Below are 18,207 nucleotides of genomic sequence, written 5' to 3'. Positions count from 1 at the left end.
CCTATACGCAAGTTTCGTAGTGCCCCGCAAATTACGCAAGGCCCCGCCTGCCCTGCCTCGTTTTACAGCATGTGTTAATGTTTACTGTGTAGCATGGGCGAGGCTAAAAAGGAGCTCAGCGCCCCTAAAATTTTTATTAATATTTTAGTCCAGCGGGTCCTGAGTGACTCGTCCATGGTCATAAACGGAAAGAAGTAGCGCCGGTTACAATGTTCTTCCGCAAGACGCATGCAGTTCTGTTTATTAACTGCTAGAGCGTGAAACAAAAACAGCAGCGTGACAAATAAACTGCGTACCTGTGTAGTGTGTACGTGTGTCTCTGTTGGTAAAGTTTATCGTTAATTTGATACTCATTTTAACAATCGGGAGTCATGTAAACATGACGTCACGTGCGTCTTTTGGAAACATGGAAGCCCTGGCGTTTGGACCTGAAAATAAACGAAATATCACTGTATATCACCAGAATGTGTGAAAACACTCACTCACTTTGCTGTATTTATTCATTCCTCACACACAGAGGATTTAACCTGAACCAGGCTTAACTCCTGAACTCCTAGCATTACACTCACTCTCTCTCTCTCTCTCTCTCTCTCTCTCTCTCTCTGTGTGTGTGGCCTGCCAGTGCGCAACGGACATGAAAAAAGAAAAAAGACAGAATCAGGTGAGAGACTAGGGACAGTCCATAATGATCTTGTGAAAGGAATTTGTCATTTAATAAAAAGTTAAAAGCCTAATAATAATAATAATAATAATAATAATAATAATAATAATAAAAAAGACATTTAAAATGACACGCCTCGGTGTGCCTTTTGATCATAACCTTAGCTTCAGCACCCCTGAAAAGGAGCTCAGCACCCCTATAGTCTCTCAAGGTTACAACAGTTAATGCAATATGGAAACCAATGGATTTACATTGGAATGAGCATAATGCCAGGTCTATATGAATGCACATTCCTCAGTAAATAATAACCATCAGGGATCAAGTATTGCTCTAATGCATACTATAAAACACTGATACTGTATGGCAAGCATTTTAGCTTTTATACATTCACATGATATGGATTTTTTTATATCAATTCAGTTTTCAATACTTAAAATGTAAATATTAAGAGTGTGATTTCTAGTAGTAACCATATTTTTTATATCAGGAATTACATTTTACACTAGTAAAAACGTAATTGCTGATATCTGCTATTGCATATTCACTAGTTGAATATTGCAAGAGCCAAGTCATATTATAAATAGTATTTTATATTTGAAAATGGATAAAGAGGAATCTGAGGGAGGCAGTTTAAGTGGGGCCTAATGCAGCTTATAAAATGAATAATAGTAGTTATCTAAACCTTACAGGTGCTATGCTGAAATTTGTTAGTAGAGGAGATGCTGTCAAGTGTGAATGTGTGACAAATGGTTTACATGGCTCACGGGTCAGGTAGGAGGGCCCCTTAGCAGAATTTTGCTTAGGGCCCCAGGGAGGTCAGGATCGGCTCTGGACCCATTTTTTATAAGTTATAAACATTCATCTGAAATACCCTTTAAGTTATGCAGTAAATAGCATTTAAACAAAGTAACTGCAAGAAAAAGCTTGTGCTTTGTATTAACCATTTTTTTTATTACGTAAAACTTTCCACTTATTGCTGTAAATTTAAGTTGGTTATATCAACATATGTCAAATTAAGTTATGCAATATCGGTTATAAGGTTATAAATAAAGTTAATATAAATAAAGTTATAAGGTATTTCAGATGAATGTTTATAAGTTATGCAGTAAATAGCATTTAACACTAGATTTACTGACTTTTTTTATTTTCTGGTGCAGGTCCCAAGGTGTGATTCCCCCCTGTTGAGATTTTCACAGTTCTTCAGCTCGATTCTCCTCCTGCTTTTGTTGTGCAAACACACCCATCACCCATGAGGCCTGGCACATTTGCATTTGTTCACTCAGAGTAGCTCAGATCCAAGGCAGGCCAAACCTCTGTGTGTGACATGGAAACCTTCAGAAATGTCTGCCGTCTATACAAAATAGTCTGTTTTATTTATAAAAAATTGTGTGAAAAAAGAATGAAAAGTTGCTAATACAATGACAACTTATGCAGACCTGGGGTCTATTTGACTCATCTGGAAAGTTTAATGCACACACACAAGTTTAACACACACACACAAATTGGGCATTGCATTTCATTAGGCCTCCAGAAAAAAAAAGCTACACATTTGTAAATATTTCACACTTTTGATATGCCTTTGCCTAGCAGAAGGCAAAATATGAAATGATGCTACTGAAATGATGCTACACACACACACACTGACAAATTTGCTGCGATCTCTGACATCTGAACACGCTTCAACAAATTTGAAATGTGAAAGTTCTATTTAAAATAAAACAGACTTACAGACTTTATGGAAACAGACTGTATCCATATATTGTGAATGTGTTTCTTTTGTATAAATACGGCAGACATTTCTGAAGGTTTCCATGTCACACACAAAGACTCTGTGGGTCCAGCTTGCGCAGTGAAGCACAAGCGATTTGCTACTGCACTGGGCATTCCAATGTCCTCCTCTTCCCACACAGTGCTGTCTTTTGCCGTCTGGCTGAGACAGGGCTTCCCAGTACCACGGTGCATCTTCCGTGGAGGCATGTTGGGTTCTTGTTCCGTCTCAAAATTCACTTTTGGTGTTATAATTCAGTGATGGCCAATGAAAATGAAATGACATCATTTTATTCTGTATGTGTACGAACATGTCAAAAGCCATGGACCATAACTTCACTCAGCTTATGACATTTGTGTACAAACATACATTGGAGACTGAAGTGTTAGCAAGTTTTCATTTTATTCATGTCATTGTATTAGCAACTTTTCATTCTTTTTTCACACAATTTTTTATAAATAAAACCGACTATTTTGTATAGACGGCAGGCATTTCTGAAGGTTTCTATGTCACAGACAGAGGTTTGGCCTGCCTTGGATCTGAGCTACTCTGAGTGAAAAAATGCAAATGTGCCAGGCCTCATGGGTGATGGGGAATAACTGTGAAAATCTCAACAGGGGGAATCACACCTTGGGACCTGCACCAGAAAATAAAAAAGTCAGTAAATCTAGTGTTAAAAGGCAATGCTGACAAAAGCTAGGCAGAGATGTCAGCCTGATATGATCAGAATATAAGCCTTAACTTAGTCATTGTAGTAACTTGATGGAAAATCCTCGAATGGGTCGATTCGCTCTTCAAAATGCAAACGTTCCTCGTTGGAATCGCAATATTCTTCGGATGAAAAGGTAAATTCTTCATCACTGTATAAAACCATCTGAAGAGCTTCCTCACTGGTGTAGCGCATCATCTTTCAAACGCAGCTGAATGTGTAATAATCTCAGCAGAATCGCATTGTTTTATGCCACTGTCCGGGGGGTCGTGTGACTCATCGTGTGAACTATTTACCTGTGAATAGCGGGAGGGCGTGTCCAGTCGCAGCTCATTATCAGATAACGACCTGGAGTCTCATTTATAAAACTGTGCGTAGGATCCCTACTAAACGTTTACGTACGCCCAAAAGCCAAAAATGGCGTACGGCAAAAAAAATTCCGATTTATAAAACCGTGCGTACGCACTCATCTAAGCAATGTTCCCTTTATAAATCACAGATCACCCACAACCAGCCTCAAATCCCGCCCTGTACACGCCCATTTTTAACCATAAATAGTCAATGCAAATCACTGTGAGGGCACGAGAGTGGACCTTGTTATAATGAGTTTCCTCTGCGCTCTGCAGGTTTAAAAATGGGGTGAGGAGCCAGCGCCTCAGGGGGTAGCCACTGTCAACTGCAGGTTATAATTATATTAAAAGCAACATTGTTACAATTATATTAAAAACAAAATTGTTACAGTTTCTACTTTTTAATATTGTTAAAATCACCAAGAAGCCAGCCATCACGTACTGCGCCTGCATTTAGTCTGTTCCCTACACTGTTATGTGTCAAGATAAAGGAATCATGTGTTGAACCAGGCCAGCATGCCACAATGTTTGTGAGGGTCATGTTGGAGTCACATATGATTTGCACATTAATAGAATGCACATGCTTTCTATTAACATAAGCAAATTCATTTTCAGATGGTGCCCTTATAGCAACATGAGCGCAGTCATTTGCGCCGATTACATTTGGGAAACCAGACATTGCTGCAAATTGCATTTTAATTTCGGCCTGTTCTCGCACAGTGTAGGGGAACCTGACGTATCGACTACCCATATTAAGTATAACATTCAAAACGACAGATATTATGGCACTCAGGGACGGCTGTGATATACCAGACCTATAGGGTGAGATGATAGATTCCAATAGAATTATTTCATATACAAAAAGGTCTTAGACACAAAGTTGAGGATTACTTAGTTTTTTTTTATATAAATAATTTACCTGTCTGCCAGTTCCCGCTGGAAACAGCCGGTTGCCAAGAACCCCAGAGTGGTGAGTACTTGTATTTGGACTGGGATGGCATGGCTCTCTAATACTGGACCCAATTCAGCACATAGATCTAAGAGCACAGCTCTAGGGAATGTAAATCGGCTTATTAGCCAGTCATAAAAATGGGCCAGGAAATCATCATGGTCCCTGAAAACTCGTTCTCTCCTTATTCTGTCATTGGCATAATCCTCCAACAGTGCCAGCAGTGCCATCATGAAGCATTACATACCCGGGTCACCAGAGGATTTATATGTTTCTAGCAATTAGACTGATCGTTAACACCTTGACAAAATCACAGAATTAATTTGTGGGCGAAAATGTAAGACGAAAATGTTATAGTGAACACATACTTCTTCATGACGGTTTTGTAATGAACACCGTAATAGTTAGGACCGATGATGAGTAGCGATTGTGCTTCATGACTGTATTTGCAGACTTTGACATTTTATGACAGCTATATGTACATTAAGGAAAATATTTCGTTTTTACACTGTGCTCTGCAGTTCTCTAATAAAAGGGTATTTCATGCTATTCTGTATCACATGTAGTCGCGCCATCTCCTCCTGCGCTCCCGTTGTGGACAATGTGACTGTAAGGCAGCGCTGATTATTCATTCATTCATTCATCTTCTACCACTTATCCGAACTACTCAGGTCACGGGGAGCCTGTGCCTATCCCCAGGCATCATTGGGCATCAAGGCAGGATACAACCTGGACGGAGTAGCGCTGATTATTATTATTATTTTATTTTTAATACATTTTGAATTACGTTTGGATTTTACTAGATATATATAGCCTAAAACAATCGGCACAAATAACACAAATAACTCTGTTGGATTTAATCTGCATGATAATGTAGATATAACGTATGAAATGGAGTGAAAATTAAATGTCATTAATTCTTATAATCGTTCTTCTCACATGTATTTTCTACAATCTAACTTCAGTTCACGACCTCACCATCTGTGTCGCCAATTCCCTTTGTCTCCAGAATGTGCGTACACACGTCTCAAAGTTTGCTTAAAGGTGCGCACATTTTCCCGTCAAGTTTGATTTTTATAGATCACCTTTGCGCCAAAACTGGCGTACGCACGTTTCCAGCCCCGTTTTGTGCATACGCATGCTTTATAAATGAGACCCCTGAGCTGGAAATTCTGTGCCTCTACTTGGTTTCACATGATTTATATTCATTGGAAACATATGTTTTTTATTTCACCATCTTATTCTAAAACTACATACTTTAAGCTGTCTAAAGATATATTTTTTATTTCCGTGTCAGATATTGGCCGAGTTTCAGCGCTTTTTAATGACGTGTTTCTAAACGAAGATCACGCAGACAAAGGCGACAGATGGCGCACCCTGATTATTTTATTCATTTAAAAAAAATAGAACGTTTTGTTTATATAGTGAGCATACACAAATGAAAGTAGACCCTTTACAGATTTAAATGATGTATTACTTTGACATGTTTGATCAAATATGACAGAGCAGTTTAAGCTCTTTTTGCTGGCATCTGAAAAAAAAGCACGTTTGGGCGCCGGCGGCAAAACAGACTCCAGAGGGTTAAAGTCAACATTGAACTCCAGGGAGTTCCTTTAGGTTTTGGCCATCTCTGCATGGTGACTTTAAATTAAGGGTCTTGTATGTACATGTTGGGTTTATACTAAGATGTTGGGTCTCTATAGCCAGCAAAACATCCCAGCATAGCCGAGTTGGCTTTTGACCATAAAGGGCCTTCTGTACATTTGTATTAGTTGTGGCTCATGTTGTCCTGTGCATTGTTTGCAACTTTGAGAGCAACATCGAACATCAGGGAGTTTGGCCTGGGCCATCTCTGTGTAGAGCCTTTTTCAATTAAGGGACTTGTATGTACATGTTGTGTGTATATTGAGATGCTGTGTGGGAACTTAGAGCCCGTCTCCAAGTCGGCACATATCAGGGTGAATTATACTGATATACTTTATAATGCTTTTATGCTATATAATTGTTACTAAAACTTAATTTACTAATAACACTAACATTAATACGAATTAAAACAATGGGAAAACTCCTCAGACCTGGATGAGAATGAGCAAACTTCTTTTATTGTGGTCACTCAGCTAACAATTCTCTAAGAGAAATTGCCAGTTTGAAAGTAACAAAAGAAATCCCAAAAACCCAAAAGAAAAAGCATCTTCATGAAGAGCATCGGCATGCAAAAAACAAAAACCCTCCGGACGGACCTGCAGAGTTACAGGATTTTTTACGCATACACATTTGGCCCCAAAAATTCTCCTCTATATATACGTTTCCACACGCCTCCTTATCGGTCCCCCCCTCACAGACCGGTTTTCATATCACCTTTTCATTATGTCATCTTATTTACCGGAATCATCTCATATGTTTTTGTAACGTCCTGTTCCTTGCAGTCCCCTTGTTTTTTTCCTTCACCTTTTGCCCATATGCCCATTTATGGATTTTCCTCCCCTTAGTTCCCCGGGACCCAGGCCCGGGAGCCCAGGCCTGTGACCCTGGGTCTTCTTCTTCGCCATAACAATTATGCCTAAACAACAATTTTTGTTATTAAAAAGTGTGCTCAAAAAAGAGCTTCACTCCCTGGTCAAAGTTACATTTGCCTCTCAGTTTTTTTCCGTGCCAGACGTCCTGAAGATTTAATCCTTCATTCAACTACAATGGGTAAGTTTCTCCTTTGCTATTTTCTACTATACATGATTTTTAATAATTATAAGTCACTCTATGAGTCTGATTTATGTCAAAAGTTATTATGTTAAAAGAAAGCTCTTATCTAAATTATTTCTCATACAAGAAAGCTCTTATCTATTTGTCATCTTATATTGTCACTATTGCTAAACTCCTGCTAAACTCTTACTGCTATACTGTTGTCATTATTATTAAGCTATTGCTACTATAATGTTACTTGTGTACAAAAACAATGGAGTTCTTTGCTGACTCCTCTAATCTGTTAACTGCTTGAATTTTGATATGATCTCATACTATGATCTCATGCTATGATCTCAGCCTGTCCTTGCTCAGGCTGGGCTTGTTTACACTTATCTCAAGCTTCCGTTCCTCTATCTCCTCTAACTCCTCTTATCTCCCTTCAGACCCTTCACATCAGCCAGCTCATCCTGGTTGCCCCATCATGTCCTCACCTCACCATCCTCGTCCGTCTCTCTCCCCAAGGCCAATGGCCGCTGATGTCATGGAAAGCTATCGCCGCTTCCAGCTACTTCATATCACCCATGAGCTCGTTACGTGTCTGGAACAGCTCTGTTCTCCTGACCTCCCCGAGCATCCTCATCTGCTGTTCCATATTGTGAGAGGGCCTCTTACTAGCACGTCCTCGACTCAAACCCCTCTGCCTAACCTCGTGGATCAGAGAACCCAAACTGGTGGCTGTCCTCATGTTGAGCTTTGCAACCCTGAGCTCGGGACTCCCGCTTCTCCTCCTCCTCCAGTGCCTCATGCCTATATCTGTCCTCTCAGTCCTGCCTTGGCATCTCCTCCCTCTGATTCCGGCCCTGGAACCCCAGATTACATTCCTTCTTCTCCCTCTGATTATGGCCCTGGATCCCCAGACTATTCCCCTACTTCGCCCTCCGATTACTGAGAATGTTTATAATAACCAATAAACCTATAACCATTCCCTCTGACTCCAATGTGGTTCTTATTTATATATATATATATATATATCTCATATATATATATATATTATCTTCAATTAATCATTACACCACGTCTTAATAATACTAATAATTATATATATATGTAATAATAATAATTATAATAATATTATAATGTAATGTGTATTCTCCTAAGGTTCAAGGATTTTTCACAACAGCTGGATGATTAAACTCTAAATGTATCTTTTTGAAATATGAACCATTTACTCTTACTCTTTGAATTGTATTATTTCCTTTTATTTGAACATTTAGAAAAATTTCAGACAAGCACAAAGATTAACAACTTATTAACAATTTCTTCTTCATCCTCTAGGATGTAATACTTGAACGTCCGCTAACCTACATTGTATGTCATTATATGCAAAATTATAAACATTCCAGAATATTAACAACATTTTTCTTCATCCTCAAGGATTTTTCTTCATCATCAAGGATGTTTTCTTCATCCTCAAGAAGACCTTCTAGGAGTACCTCGACATACGCAAGACGACTTCGAACTGCAACATAAAAATTTAAACAATAGTATTCAATTGTCACACAGTCAATTTTTTCAACACTGACATGCTCAGATGCAAGATATCTAACAAGATCCCTAATAGTTATTTGATAATCTATAATTGATTCATGTAGGTAAAACTATATCAGGTAAGTTTAAAGTTTAGATTAATACCACTTAACTTTTTAAACACCAAGAACCTCTGGTTTTGTTTTTATGGTTTTTGAGATGCTTCTTCAGGGTTAACCTACAATTAATAAATGTAGATAAAATTATATGTTTATGACCACTAACAATGACAATCTCCCAAACAATATATTTTAATTCCAGCAGTAAATATGAAGAAATTAGTTTTACTGTAACACTACTTTCTCCAACAACTATTTTTGGCATAAAAAAAAAATCCAAAGCTTTCAGAATAATAAGAAAACCAAGTAGAGTCTGAATATGGCAATAGAGTGCAATAGAGATGGAAAGGTGCTAATAGGAGAGTGTGCAGAGAAGAAGGAAGAAACATTGGGAATATTTTGATATTTCTCAGGAACATCTGGAGGATGAGCATGAATGTAGGCATGTGTAAATGAAAGCGTGTGAGGGGCATGGAAAAAAGAGAATGTTCAGACAGAGTAGTGAAGCTGTTATAGCTGTTGACCAGTGTTGACCAGCTCCACATTAAATGCTAGCCATTAAAAATGGGATGTCATTACAGTTCATATGCACATTAAGGCAGATCTCCCAAACTTTTGGCGATGTAGTGTCCGTTGTTACCATTGAGCTACGTTTGATAGGCCCGGTATCGCTAGTGTATTACCAAGGCCGGATAACAGGACCCGTAACTTGCCTTTCTTGGGGTGTGACCCCAAATGTGCACTAGGTCATTGAGACCAACTTCTCAATATATAAGAATTCAAAGACCCAACTACTAGCTTTAAGAGCTTTAATTCTGAAACCCTGCTATTTGAGCTAGCGAAAGGTTTTACCTTTACTTTAGAGGCCCAATTCAGGGACCATTTGAAATATGGCCCCAAATGTGCAGTAAGTCACTGAACCCAACTTCTCAATATATAATAATTCAAAGACCCAACTTCTAGCTTTAAGAGCTTTAATCCTGAAATCCTGCTATTTGAACTAGCGAAATGTTTTACCATAACTACGGTAACAAAACAAACATGGCTCAATTCAGCGGCCATTCTAAATATGGCCCCAAATGTGCAGCAGGTCACTGAACCCAACTTCTCAATATATAAAGGTTCAAAGACCCAACTTCGAGCTTTAATACGCTTCATCCTAAAACCCTGCTATTTGAGCTAGCGAAATGTATTACCATAACTACGATAACAAAACAAACATGGCTCAATTCAGCGGCCATTCTAAATATGGCCCCAAATGTGCCGTAGGTCACTGCACCCAACTTCTCAATATATAATAATTCAAAGACCCAACTTCTAGCTTTAATACACTTCATCCTAAAACCCTGCTATTTGACCAAGCGAAATGTTTTACCATAACTACGGTAACAAAACAAACATGGCTTAATTCAGAGGCCATTCTAAATATGGCCCCAAATGTGCCGTAGGTCACTGATCCCAACTTCTCAATATACAAGGGTTCAACATTTGGCAAAAATATACTTATAAAAAATATACTTAAATACTTTTTAATATGTACGAATTTCAACACCCAACTTCTAACGTAATTGTCTGTAATTCTTTGTATGACTATTATGCACAAAATTAAAAATAGTTCATTCCCACTTACCTTTGATTCACCACAGGTCTTTCTGTGAACTACTGATCTGATAAAGAAAATGTGTGATTTTTAAAGAGACAATTGAAGAAACACGTGGACGTAAATTGGATTTTTATCCGACAATCCAGACCAAACTGGGTCAGGTTTTTCATTATCAGATAACATATAACTGTTATTCATGTGCACGTCACATAAACAGTCATTTGCCACTCACCTGTTCCGTAGATTCCTTGTCCTGTGAAGAACCCAAATCCTAAAGATAAATCAAAAGTGTGACTGAAATTCGTGTGCCCAATATTCAATTAATTTTTATTTCAATTTTTAAAAAAATTTTTAATTACATTTGTTTGTTATATATTGTATTTAAACATTTTTTAACAATGTTTATTGTCTAAACAATGCAGCTTTATGAAAATACAGTATATAAATGGCAACATTTACAATTTAAATGTATTGATTTATCCTTAAAAAACAGTTAATTTCCTCCTACCTTTGACTCACCCTTGGCCTTCAGGGGAGCATACATTGGAGTCTTTCCACTCATTTTTCTTTCTAAACATGAATAAAGAGATTTTTTTAATTTTAGGGACATGTAAGCAGATATTGGATTTCTTATGCTCACAATACATGGCAAAATGGCTCAGACTTTCTGCCTCGGTACAATTGGTGTTTGTGAATTATAAATTGTGAAATAAATCACTGGTGTTGGTTTGAAAGACCAGCTGATAGAGGAGTTTCTTGTTGTTTTACTGAATGTTCATAAGGTGGGAAAGAGAAATTGAAATGCCTTTAGCAATATCACCCAGCTTAATATACTATTTTACAGCTTAAAACACCCTTTCAAAACTCTATTCACACTTAGAAGCAGAAATAAATGTGATATAAGCCTTAACTTACATTTACAGCATTTGGCAGACGCCCTTATCCAGAGGGACGTACATAAGTGCTTAAATCTGTAACATTGAATACATTAATGCTGGATCACTAAGTTACATACTTATGATACCATGAGTTTAAAACATTTGTTCAAAGTTACAATTAATTTTAACTCTTACCTCAAGATGCACACAGAATCCCCAGATTTCCAACATTAATACATTAAATGTAACATAACATCAGATTGACTGAAAAAGTTTTACAATTGTGTTTTCCCTTAATTACTAGATGTAGTTAAATCTTGAAAGCAAAAAAACAAACAAAAAACCATGCTGGTTGCAGGAGACACGTGACAAGCAACAGCCAATCAGAATAGCCTTGTTAACGAAGGTTAGGCACTGAACTAGCAGGAATTAGGTCAGTGCTATTATGGAAGGAGAAGGTGTTAGTGCTCAGGTAAGAACCCAGAATAATTACATGTACTGATAGCTTGTGTAAATAGTGTGTGCATGTGTCACTAACAACTGCAAATATTCACTTTTATGCAGCTTGCATGTAGAACTTTTGGGGAGTGATAGTTTAGCGATATAATTAGTTTCCAGCACCTGTAGGAGGATACTGTGGTGCAAATAAAGCAACTGTGGTCAAATCAGAGATAAAGCAGACCATAACTGCAGGTTCCTGCATACATATGCGTGTATTATCAAATATGCGCATTCATGCCGTTTTCGCGCATTCACCACGCGGCATTAGCGCAATTTTTGCGTCATTAACACAGTGACGCCCATTAACTGCTCATTAATGAGTTATTATTTAATCCACGCGCATGCGTGTCATTAACACTACGTTTAATGCATTTAAATAATCCCCGCGCTCGTTGCAGACAGTCTCACTTCTTAACAGCTGTTGTCATCATGAATCTATTGTTTCCAGTGTATAAAACATGCTTTACACAATGAGCTCTTAGAATAAGTATCAAATTTATTAAAGACCAAATTAAAACATGTTCATGTGATGTAGAAAAATGTTTCTATGATTGTTATTTTTTGTGAATACATTTAGTAAAAATATTTTTGCTTCCATTGACAGACAATGGATGTGATTAGTGACGAGCCGGAGAGATGTGAAGAACAGCAGCAGGCTGCTGTCTCCATGTCTCGAAGGCAAGTCAATACCACAGATGGACATAAGTGTCCCATTTGTGGTCAAATGTATACTGCTATTACCCAGCACCTGAAGTTCACCGAAGGGGTTACGAATAGGATCGAACTGGATCTTTTGAGAAAACTTGCTCACCGACAGTAAGCATCCTTATCTAGGCTTATACCTGTCTTTGATGCACATACTCTATTAATTTACTTTTATTTGCTTAAATTTCTACTTGATGAGAAATTGACATTTTTACTGTTTTACTTCTACAGCTTTACTGCCAATTTGGACTGCCCGGTCCGTTTGTGTAACGCTAAACACATGACCAGACTAGACAAGCACCTGCAAAATGTCCACAAACTTGAGGTATGTTTTTGAAGTTAGTCCCTGTGTGTGTTTGTGTATTGGTGACGTAACTCTAGATATAACATCACCATTACAGATTCCTATGTCCAGCTCTGGATTTTTTTTTTGTTTTTTTTACTTAAAGGGGGGCTTGTATGTAGACGTTTGGATGTTAGTTATGCATTGGTCCGAGGACTTGGTTAACTTCCAGTTTCTATCAAAGAATACTTTGGGGCATAGCTTTGGTGAATACCCAGATTTTTACAGTAAAGGGATATAAATGGTGAACATGGCATGTTATGTATGTGTTCATTATATGCCTTGGTTTCTTTCTGATTTCTTTTGAAGCCTGGTGGTGCTTGGTGTCATTTTCATGGTCTATGATGCCACTGTATTCATATCTTTGGTCTTGTGTTATCAACATAAAGTCAGAAATGCTGTTTATTTAAGTGTCTTTAAAATGTGTAGTATGATTAAATTAAATAAAACATTGCTAATATTGGGCTATATTTTGACAGACTCGAATGCTTAACTAAACAAAAACAATACATTTATTTTTTTAGAAACCTGTTGTTGCACTTTACATGCAGAAGGCTAAGGATAGACTTATTACAAGAGAACTGGCACTCCTGAGGGCTTCAAAACCCACACCACCAATGGTCTCACATCTTGATGAGGTGGATGATGTAGCGATTGAAGAGGGCATCAGGAGGGAGATGGAGGCAAGTTCACAAGCTGCTTCCACTGAAGCCTTCTTTGCCCCTTGTTTGACTATTGTGAGTAGTTCTCCAGATGCCAGTCAAACTCCCAGTGAGCACACAAACCCAAATATGCATTCTATTTCAGACTCTGGTAGTGAAGCTCACAGTGAGCATGCCACCCTAAATATGCCTTCTACCTCTCACTCTGTAATGGAGACTCCCTTTGCACAGTCCACTTTAAATACGCATCCTCCTTTTCATTCTGCTAGTGAAGCTCACAGTGAGCATGCCACCCTAAATATGCCTTCTACCTCTCACTCTATAATGGAGACTCCCTTTGCACAGTCCACTCCAAATACGCATCCTCTTTCTCACTCTGCCAGCAAGGCTCCCAATGAGCATTTCATCTCAGATATGCCTTCTCCCTCTGGAAGCAAACCTAACCAATTGGCTAGGATCCAAAGAAAACGTGCTCTGCTGAGGACACCTTCACCTGGCTGCAGGAACTGCCATCTTTTGTTTGCTGAACTTAAAGTGGTCAAGCAGCTGCTTCAGTGTGAAGTTGAAAGAAATCATGAGCTCAAGCATCTACATGCTTCAGCAAATCGGGCAAACGTGAGTATGGTATTTCTCTGATACGTACATGTGTGAAGTACAGGAAGTTTTAATTTACTTTTGATAAACTACCTTTGATCTGTTTTACGTATTTTTTATTTCAGCTAGTTAAATATAAACGAAGAAAACGCTTTTCACCCAGCAAAGCCCCTCAGTATGGTAAATATGTTCAACACTTCTACCAAAATAATTGCTACTAACTTGAAGGATAGGTGATATTGTATAATATTTCACATTGTAAAACTTTGAGACGAATGATTTTAGGTTTGTAAAATGTATCTTTGTGTCTTCTCAGTAAGACTAGTTGAAGAGTTTAGGGGCCATATACAAGGTGTGAATCCAAGCAGGAAAACACAAGAAAATGCCAAGCAGCGAGCCACTCATGTGCTCCATTTTCTGGAATTTATGGCAGACTCGAGAATTCCAAATGTCGATCTACTTTTCCTGGAAAACCATAGTAGAGTCCGCAAGTAAGAACTAAATTTTAAAGATTATCAGTCTCAGGTAGAGTAGGAGACATGGCCTAATTTGTATTTTTGACTTTACAGTTTTGTGGCACACCTCCAAGAGAAAGGCTTTAAACCAACAACTCAGAGACTGTACTTGATGGATGTTGTGGCTTTCCTTAAATACATTTTAAACATGTCACCACAATCTGTGAGACTTGGAACCAAGATGATAAACGCTCTCTTGGTCGAATTGAGGGCTCGTCTAAGAGATATTAGGCCAAATGTACTCAGGCACCAGCTTAGCGTGCGCCGATCAAAGTCCGGTAAGTTTGAGATACAAACCTCTACCTCCATTGCTTAACATGTCTTTAATGGAGAAACCCCTGTATAATAAATTGTATTCATAATTTCAGAGAGACTTGTTGATGCCAAAAGACACCATGCCTTCATTGAAATGGCTCCTGAGAATATTGCTGCAATGCTGGGTATGGATCCCTGCTTATTGTAATTATTTGATCTATAAATTGAACAAGAATCTTAGAAAAGTGATTTATATGAGCCCAAATTTGTTAAGGTAAAGTTTTGCAGTTTTTATAATATATAGGGGCTTGCATGTACTAACTGGGTTTGTAGTTATGTTGTTCTAATGACCAAGATGTCTTTTGGTTTCTATAGATTTTAGGGTGAATACAGAGCTTAAACGTTACCCTTGCATATTCATAATGCCCAGCTCCGGGTTAAGGTCTTCGGATTTTTACATTAAAGGGGTTTATATGCAGACACTGGGTTTTTATGCATGGGTCGGATGACTTGGATGTTGTCCAGGTTTCATAGATTTTGGTGGGTCTTTGTGGCCCTTCTGTGGTCAGTGTGTTATCCTGGTGTGTTCCTTAAAGACCATCACTATGGCATAAGTGTTAGTGCTCTTTCTCTCTTACAGATGATCTTGAGAAGCAGCCGGAGAACCGACCAACACTGAGAATATTTTTTGGATTTCTGGGTGGATACATCGTCGCTACAACTGGCCACCGAAAGGGTGTCGTTATCAACATGACTACCGAAGAGGTCGAGACAGCAGAAAAAACGAAGAATGGTGGCCGCATTATTCGTGTAAGTATGGACATGCTAATAAATATACGTTGTTCAATTGGTTTAGAAGAGACTAAAATCATGTCTCTTAAATTAACAGGTAGAACAGCACAAGACACAGGGGTACTTTGGGCAAGCAGCAATACCTCTGAAAGCAACCGAGTATGCCTGGTTCGAGCGTTACAACAAACTTCGACAATATGTTGATGGAGGCTCAGAGGCATCTACGTTTTTCCACAACTCGAGAGGAGGTGTCCTTTTGAAGCTGGATAATTACTTTCAGCAGGCATGGGAAGGTCTACGTTTGGGAAATGCACCCACTTTCAATATGCTGCGTTCTTCTGTTGCTACTTATGTGAGAGAACTTTTAATCTTTTTTTTTTTTTTAATACAGTGAAGAATGGTGAAAGGTGCATGTATTTATGTTCTGTAATTTTCTGATTTCTTTATTTCAACAGGCCAAGCGGCAACTGGGACATAAAACGTACAGGAAAGTGGCAACCTTTATGTGTCATGACGAACATACAGCCAAAAGATTTTATGAAGGTTAGTTAATTAAAATTAATGGCAGACCTATTATGCCATAGCAGCCATCAGCTTGTATTAATTTTTTCAATTGCTTTGCACAGCTGAGGACCCAGCAGAGGAAGTACAGAGGAGCAGATACCTGTCTACATTGGCAATTTCAACATATGCAGCAAAAGAAAAGAAAAGGGAAAGGAGAAAGAAGGGTCATGACGAAGCGGAGACCGTGTCCTCTTCGGAGGAAGAAGATGGGCTGGAGCCTGTGAGAAGAAAGCTTTTCCAGCAGCATAAGAATCCGGTATGAATAAACTCTACATTTTTTTATTTGGATGTAAACATTGTCTTTTTTTTCCTGTAAACAGTTGGTAAGCATGTCTTCTGAATGTAACACAGGCAGATTCTGAAGAGAAGATGGAGCGTAGAAATGACCATCTGCGCAAGAAAAATAAATCTGTGCAGTCAAAGCAAGAAACACCAGTGAGTTTACAATTTTAGTCCTCTTTTAACTCGTTTAAAAACAAATGATCTATTACAAAAAGCTGTTTGTAATCTGTTGGACAGATGATTGGAGTGAGTGAGTGTATGCGAAAGCTGAAATTAATAGAAACAAGGTTCAGTGCTTCCACACATACTAGAATCTTTCGATTTCAAATTAGGTAAAGAGCTCTAAGCCACTGGTGAGCTCCACTGAAGACGAAGGGTCTGATGAATGGAAACCTACTCGGGACTCTTCAGAGGATTCAGAAGTGTCTGACGAGCCAGTCAGAAAAGAGGGGTCACACAAGAACGAGAGTGTTATTAGCCCCATTCTTCAAAGACGGGTGAGCTTCAGTTCCTGAACTTTAAGTGAAATCAGTTTCACCGACCTTGTGTCTAATGTCTTATCTTTCTAGAAACAAATTGAGAGCTCATCTGAAAGTGACCATTTAGAAGAGAAAGAGAAGAAACCCAGACGAAGGATAACAAATGTGGCCAAAAAAAGAAGAGCGGTTAGTCGTGTCCTGCGAAGACATCATCAGTTTCACTCTTCCAAACATGCATAAATTCATTCACTTACATTCACTGTTTCCGCACATACAAGTTCTTTCAAATGCATATTATCTTTTCTAGAAAAGGTTGGTGAGCTCAATGGAAGATGTGTCCGGTGTTGGGAAATCCACACCGGAGTATCCAGAGAGTGATTCAGGAGGGGAGGAGGAGCAAGCGAGAGAAATGGTTAGGAAGGAGGCAGAGAACAGCCCTGTTCAGCAAAAGGAGGTGAGATTTTATAAGTTGAAGTGAGTCATTTTGAACATGTTAGTAAAAGCCTGCAAATTAGGCGTTACAGTCCATATTTGTCATTTTTACCCTAGATATCAACACAAAACTGGTTATATTTTTCCAGGGTAAAATAAATTTGAGCCCATCTGCAGTTTATCAACAGAACACAAGCCTTGTTAAACTGAATCCTGTCACACTCAAGACACCTGAGGTAAGTATGAATGACAAGATATTTTCAAAAAAAAGTAAAATGTCTGCAATAACATGTATAGATATATACTGCTTTACTTGTGCCATGGGTGTCCTCCTATGAACTGCTTGCTTCAGGTCCTTCAACAATATTTTTGTTTTGGATTAAAATCAGGACATTTACTTGGTCATTCTAAAACATTTTGTTCCCTGTTAGTACAGACTTCGGTGCTTGTGGTCGTTGTCTTGGTGTATGAGCCTTTTTTTTTTTTTTCCTCTTGAGATTCAGTTCATGGACCGATGTCTTGCCATATACATTCAGAGATTACTGGCATATTTCTGAATATGGTGTTCAATCAATTATGGGAAGCTGTCCTAGCCCAGATGCAGCAATGCATTCCAAAAGCATGATAATACCAGCAACATGTTTCAGACACAGTGTAAGGGTCTTAACATGAGCCAAAGTAAAGGGACTTATGTTTAGAACTTGGATCTTTGCCACTGTATGTGAGCGATTAAAAAGGTTTTGTGTGCATGTTAAAAATTCAGATATCTTTGTTCAAAGTGTGATCTCTAGAATGCTAAAACAATTCTTTTGTCTTTCCCCACAGAAGGGCAGGGTTGCA

At 38.4% G+C, this 18,207-nt stretch overlaps 2 protein-coding genes across 3 annotated transcripts in view; both read left to right on the top strand.

The window, feature by feature from the left end:
• The first annotated feature begins 11,683 nt into the window (after positions 1 to 11,683).
• On the top strand, positions 11,684 to 14,879 carry LOC132863964 (uncharacterized). The gene is made up of 6 exons (XM_060897073.1): positions 11,684 to 11,715; positions 12,349 to 12,774; positions 13,317 to 14,069; positions 14,174 to 14,228; positions 14,365 to 14,539; positions 14,618 to 14,879. Exons 2-6 carry the CDS (start codon positions 12,730 to 12,732, stop codon positions 14,877 to 14,879), a joined length of 1,290 nt encoding a protein of 429 aa, XP_060753056.1. The 5' UTR covers positions 11,684 to 11,715; positions 12,349 to 12,729.
• A 54-nt stretch (positions 14,880 to 14,933) lies between these two features.
• Positions 14,934 to 18,207, top strand: part of LOC132863861 (uncharacterized) — a 23,434-nt gene continuing 20,160 nt past the window's right edge. The window contains exons 1-10 of one of the 2 annotated variants that reach the window (XM_060896904.1): positions 14,934 to 15,003; positions 15,459 to 15,628; positions 15,708 to 15,962; positions 16,066 to 16,153; positions 16,237 to 16,430; positions 16,526 to 16,609; positions 16,789 to 16,953; positions 17,026 to 17,121; positions 17,243 to 17,389; positions 17,485 to 17,604. In XM_060896904.1, coding sequence (XP_060752887.1) covers positions 14,973 to 15,003; positions 15,459 to 15,628; positions 15,708 to 15,962; positions 16,066 to 16,153; positions 16,237 to 16,430; positions 16,526 to 16,609; positions 16,789 to 16,953; positions 17,026 to 17,121; positions 17,243 to 17,389; positions 17,485 to 17,526 — 1,272 coding nt within the window. In that variant the 5' untranslated portion in view covers positions 14,934 to 14,972 and the 3' untranslated portion in view covers positions 17,527 to 17,604. Of the gene's footprint in view, positions 15,004 to 15,458; positions 15,629 to 15,707; positions 15,963 to 16,065; positions 16,154 to 16,236; positions 16,431 to 16,525; positions 16,610 to 16,788; positions 16,954 to 17,025; positions 17,122 to 17,242; positions 17,390 to 17,484; positions 17,605 to 18,207 lie in introns of those variants that run through there. The other variant, XM_060896903.1, reaches the window with a different exon arrangement.

Source organism: Tachysurus vachellii, chromosome 21 (assembly GCF_030014155.1).
Source record: "Tachysurus vachellii isolate PV-2020 chromosome 21, HZAU_Pvac_v1, whole genome shotgun sequence".
NCBI lineage: Eukaryota > Metazoa > Chordata > Actinopteri > Siluriformes > Bagridae > Tachysurus > Tachysurus vachellii.
The sequence above is the reverse complement of the archived record's forward strand: the minus strand, read 5'-3'. Positions and strand labels throughout refer to the sequence as shown.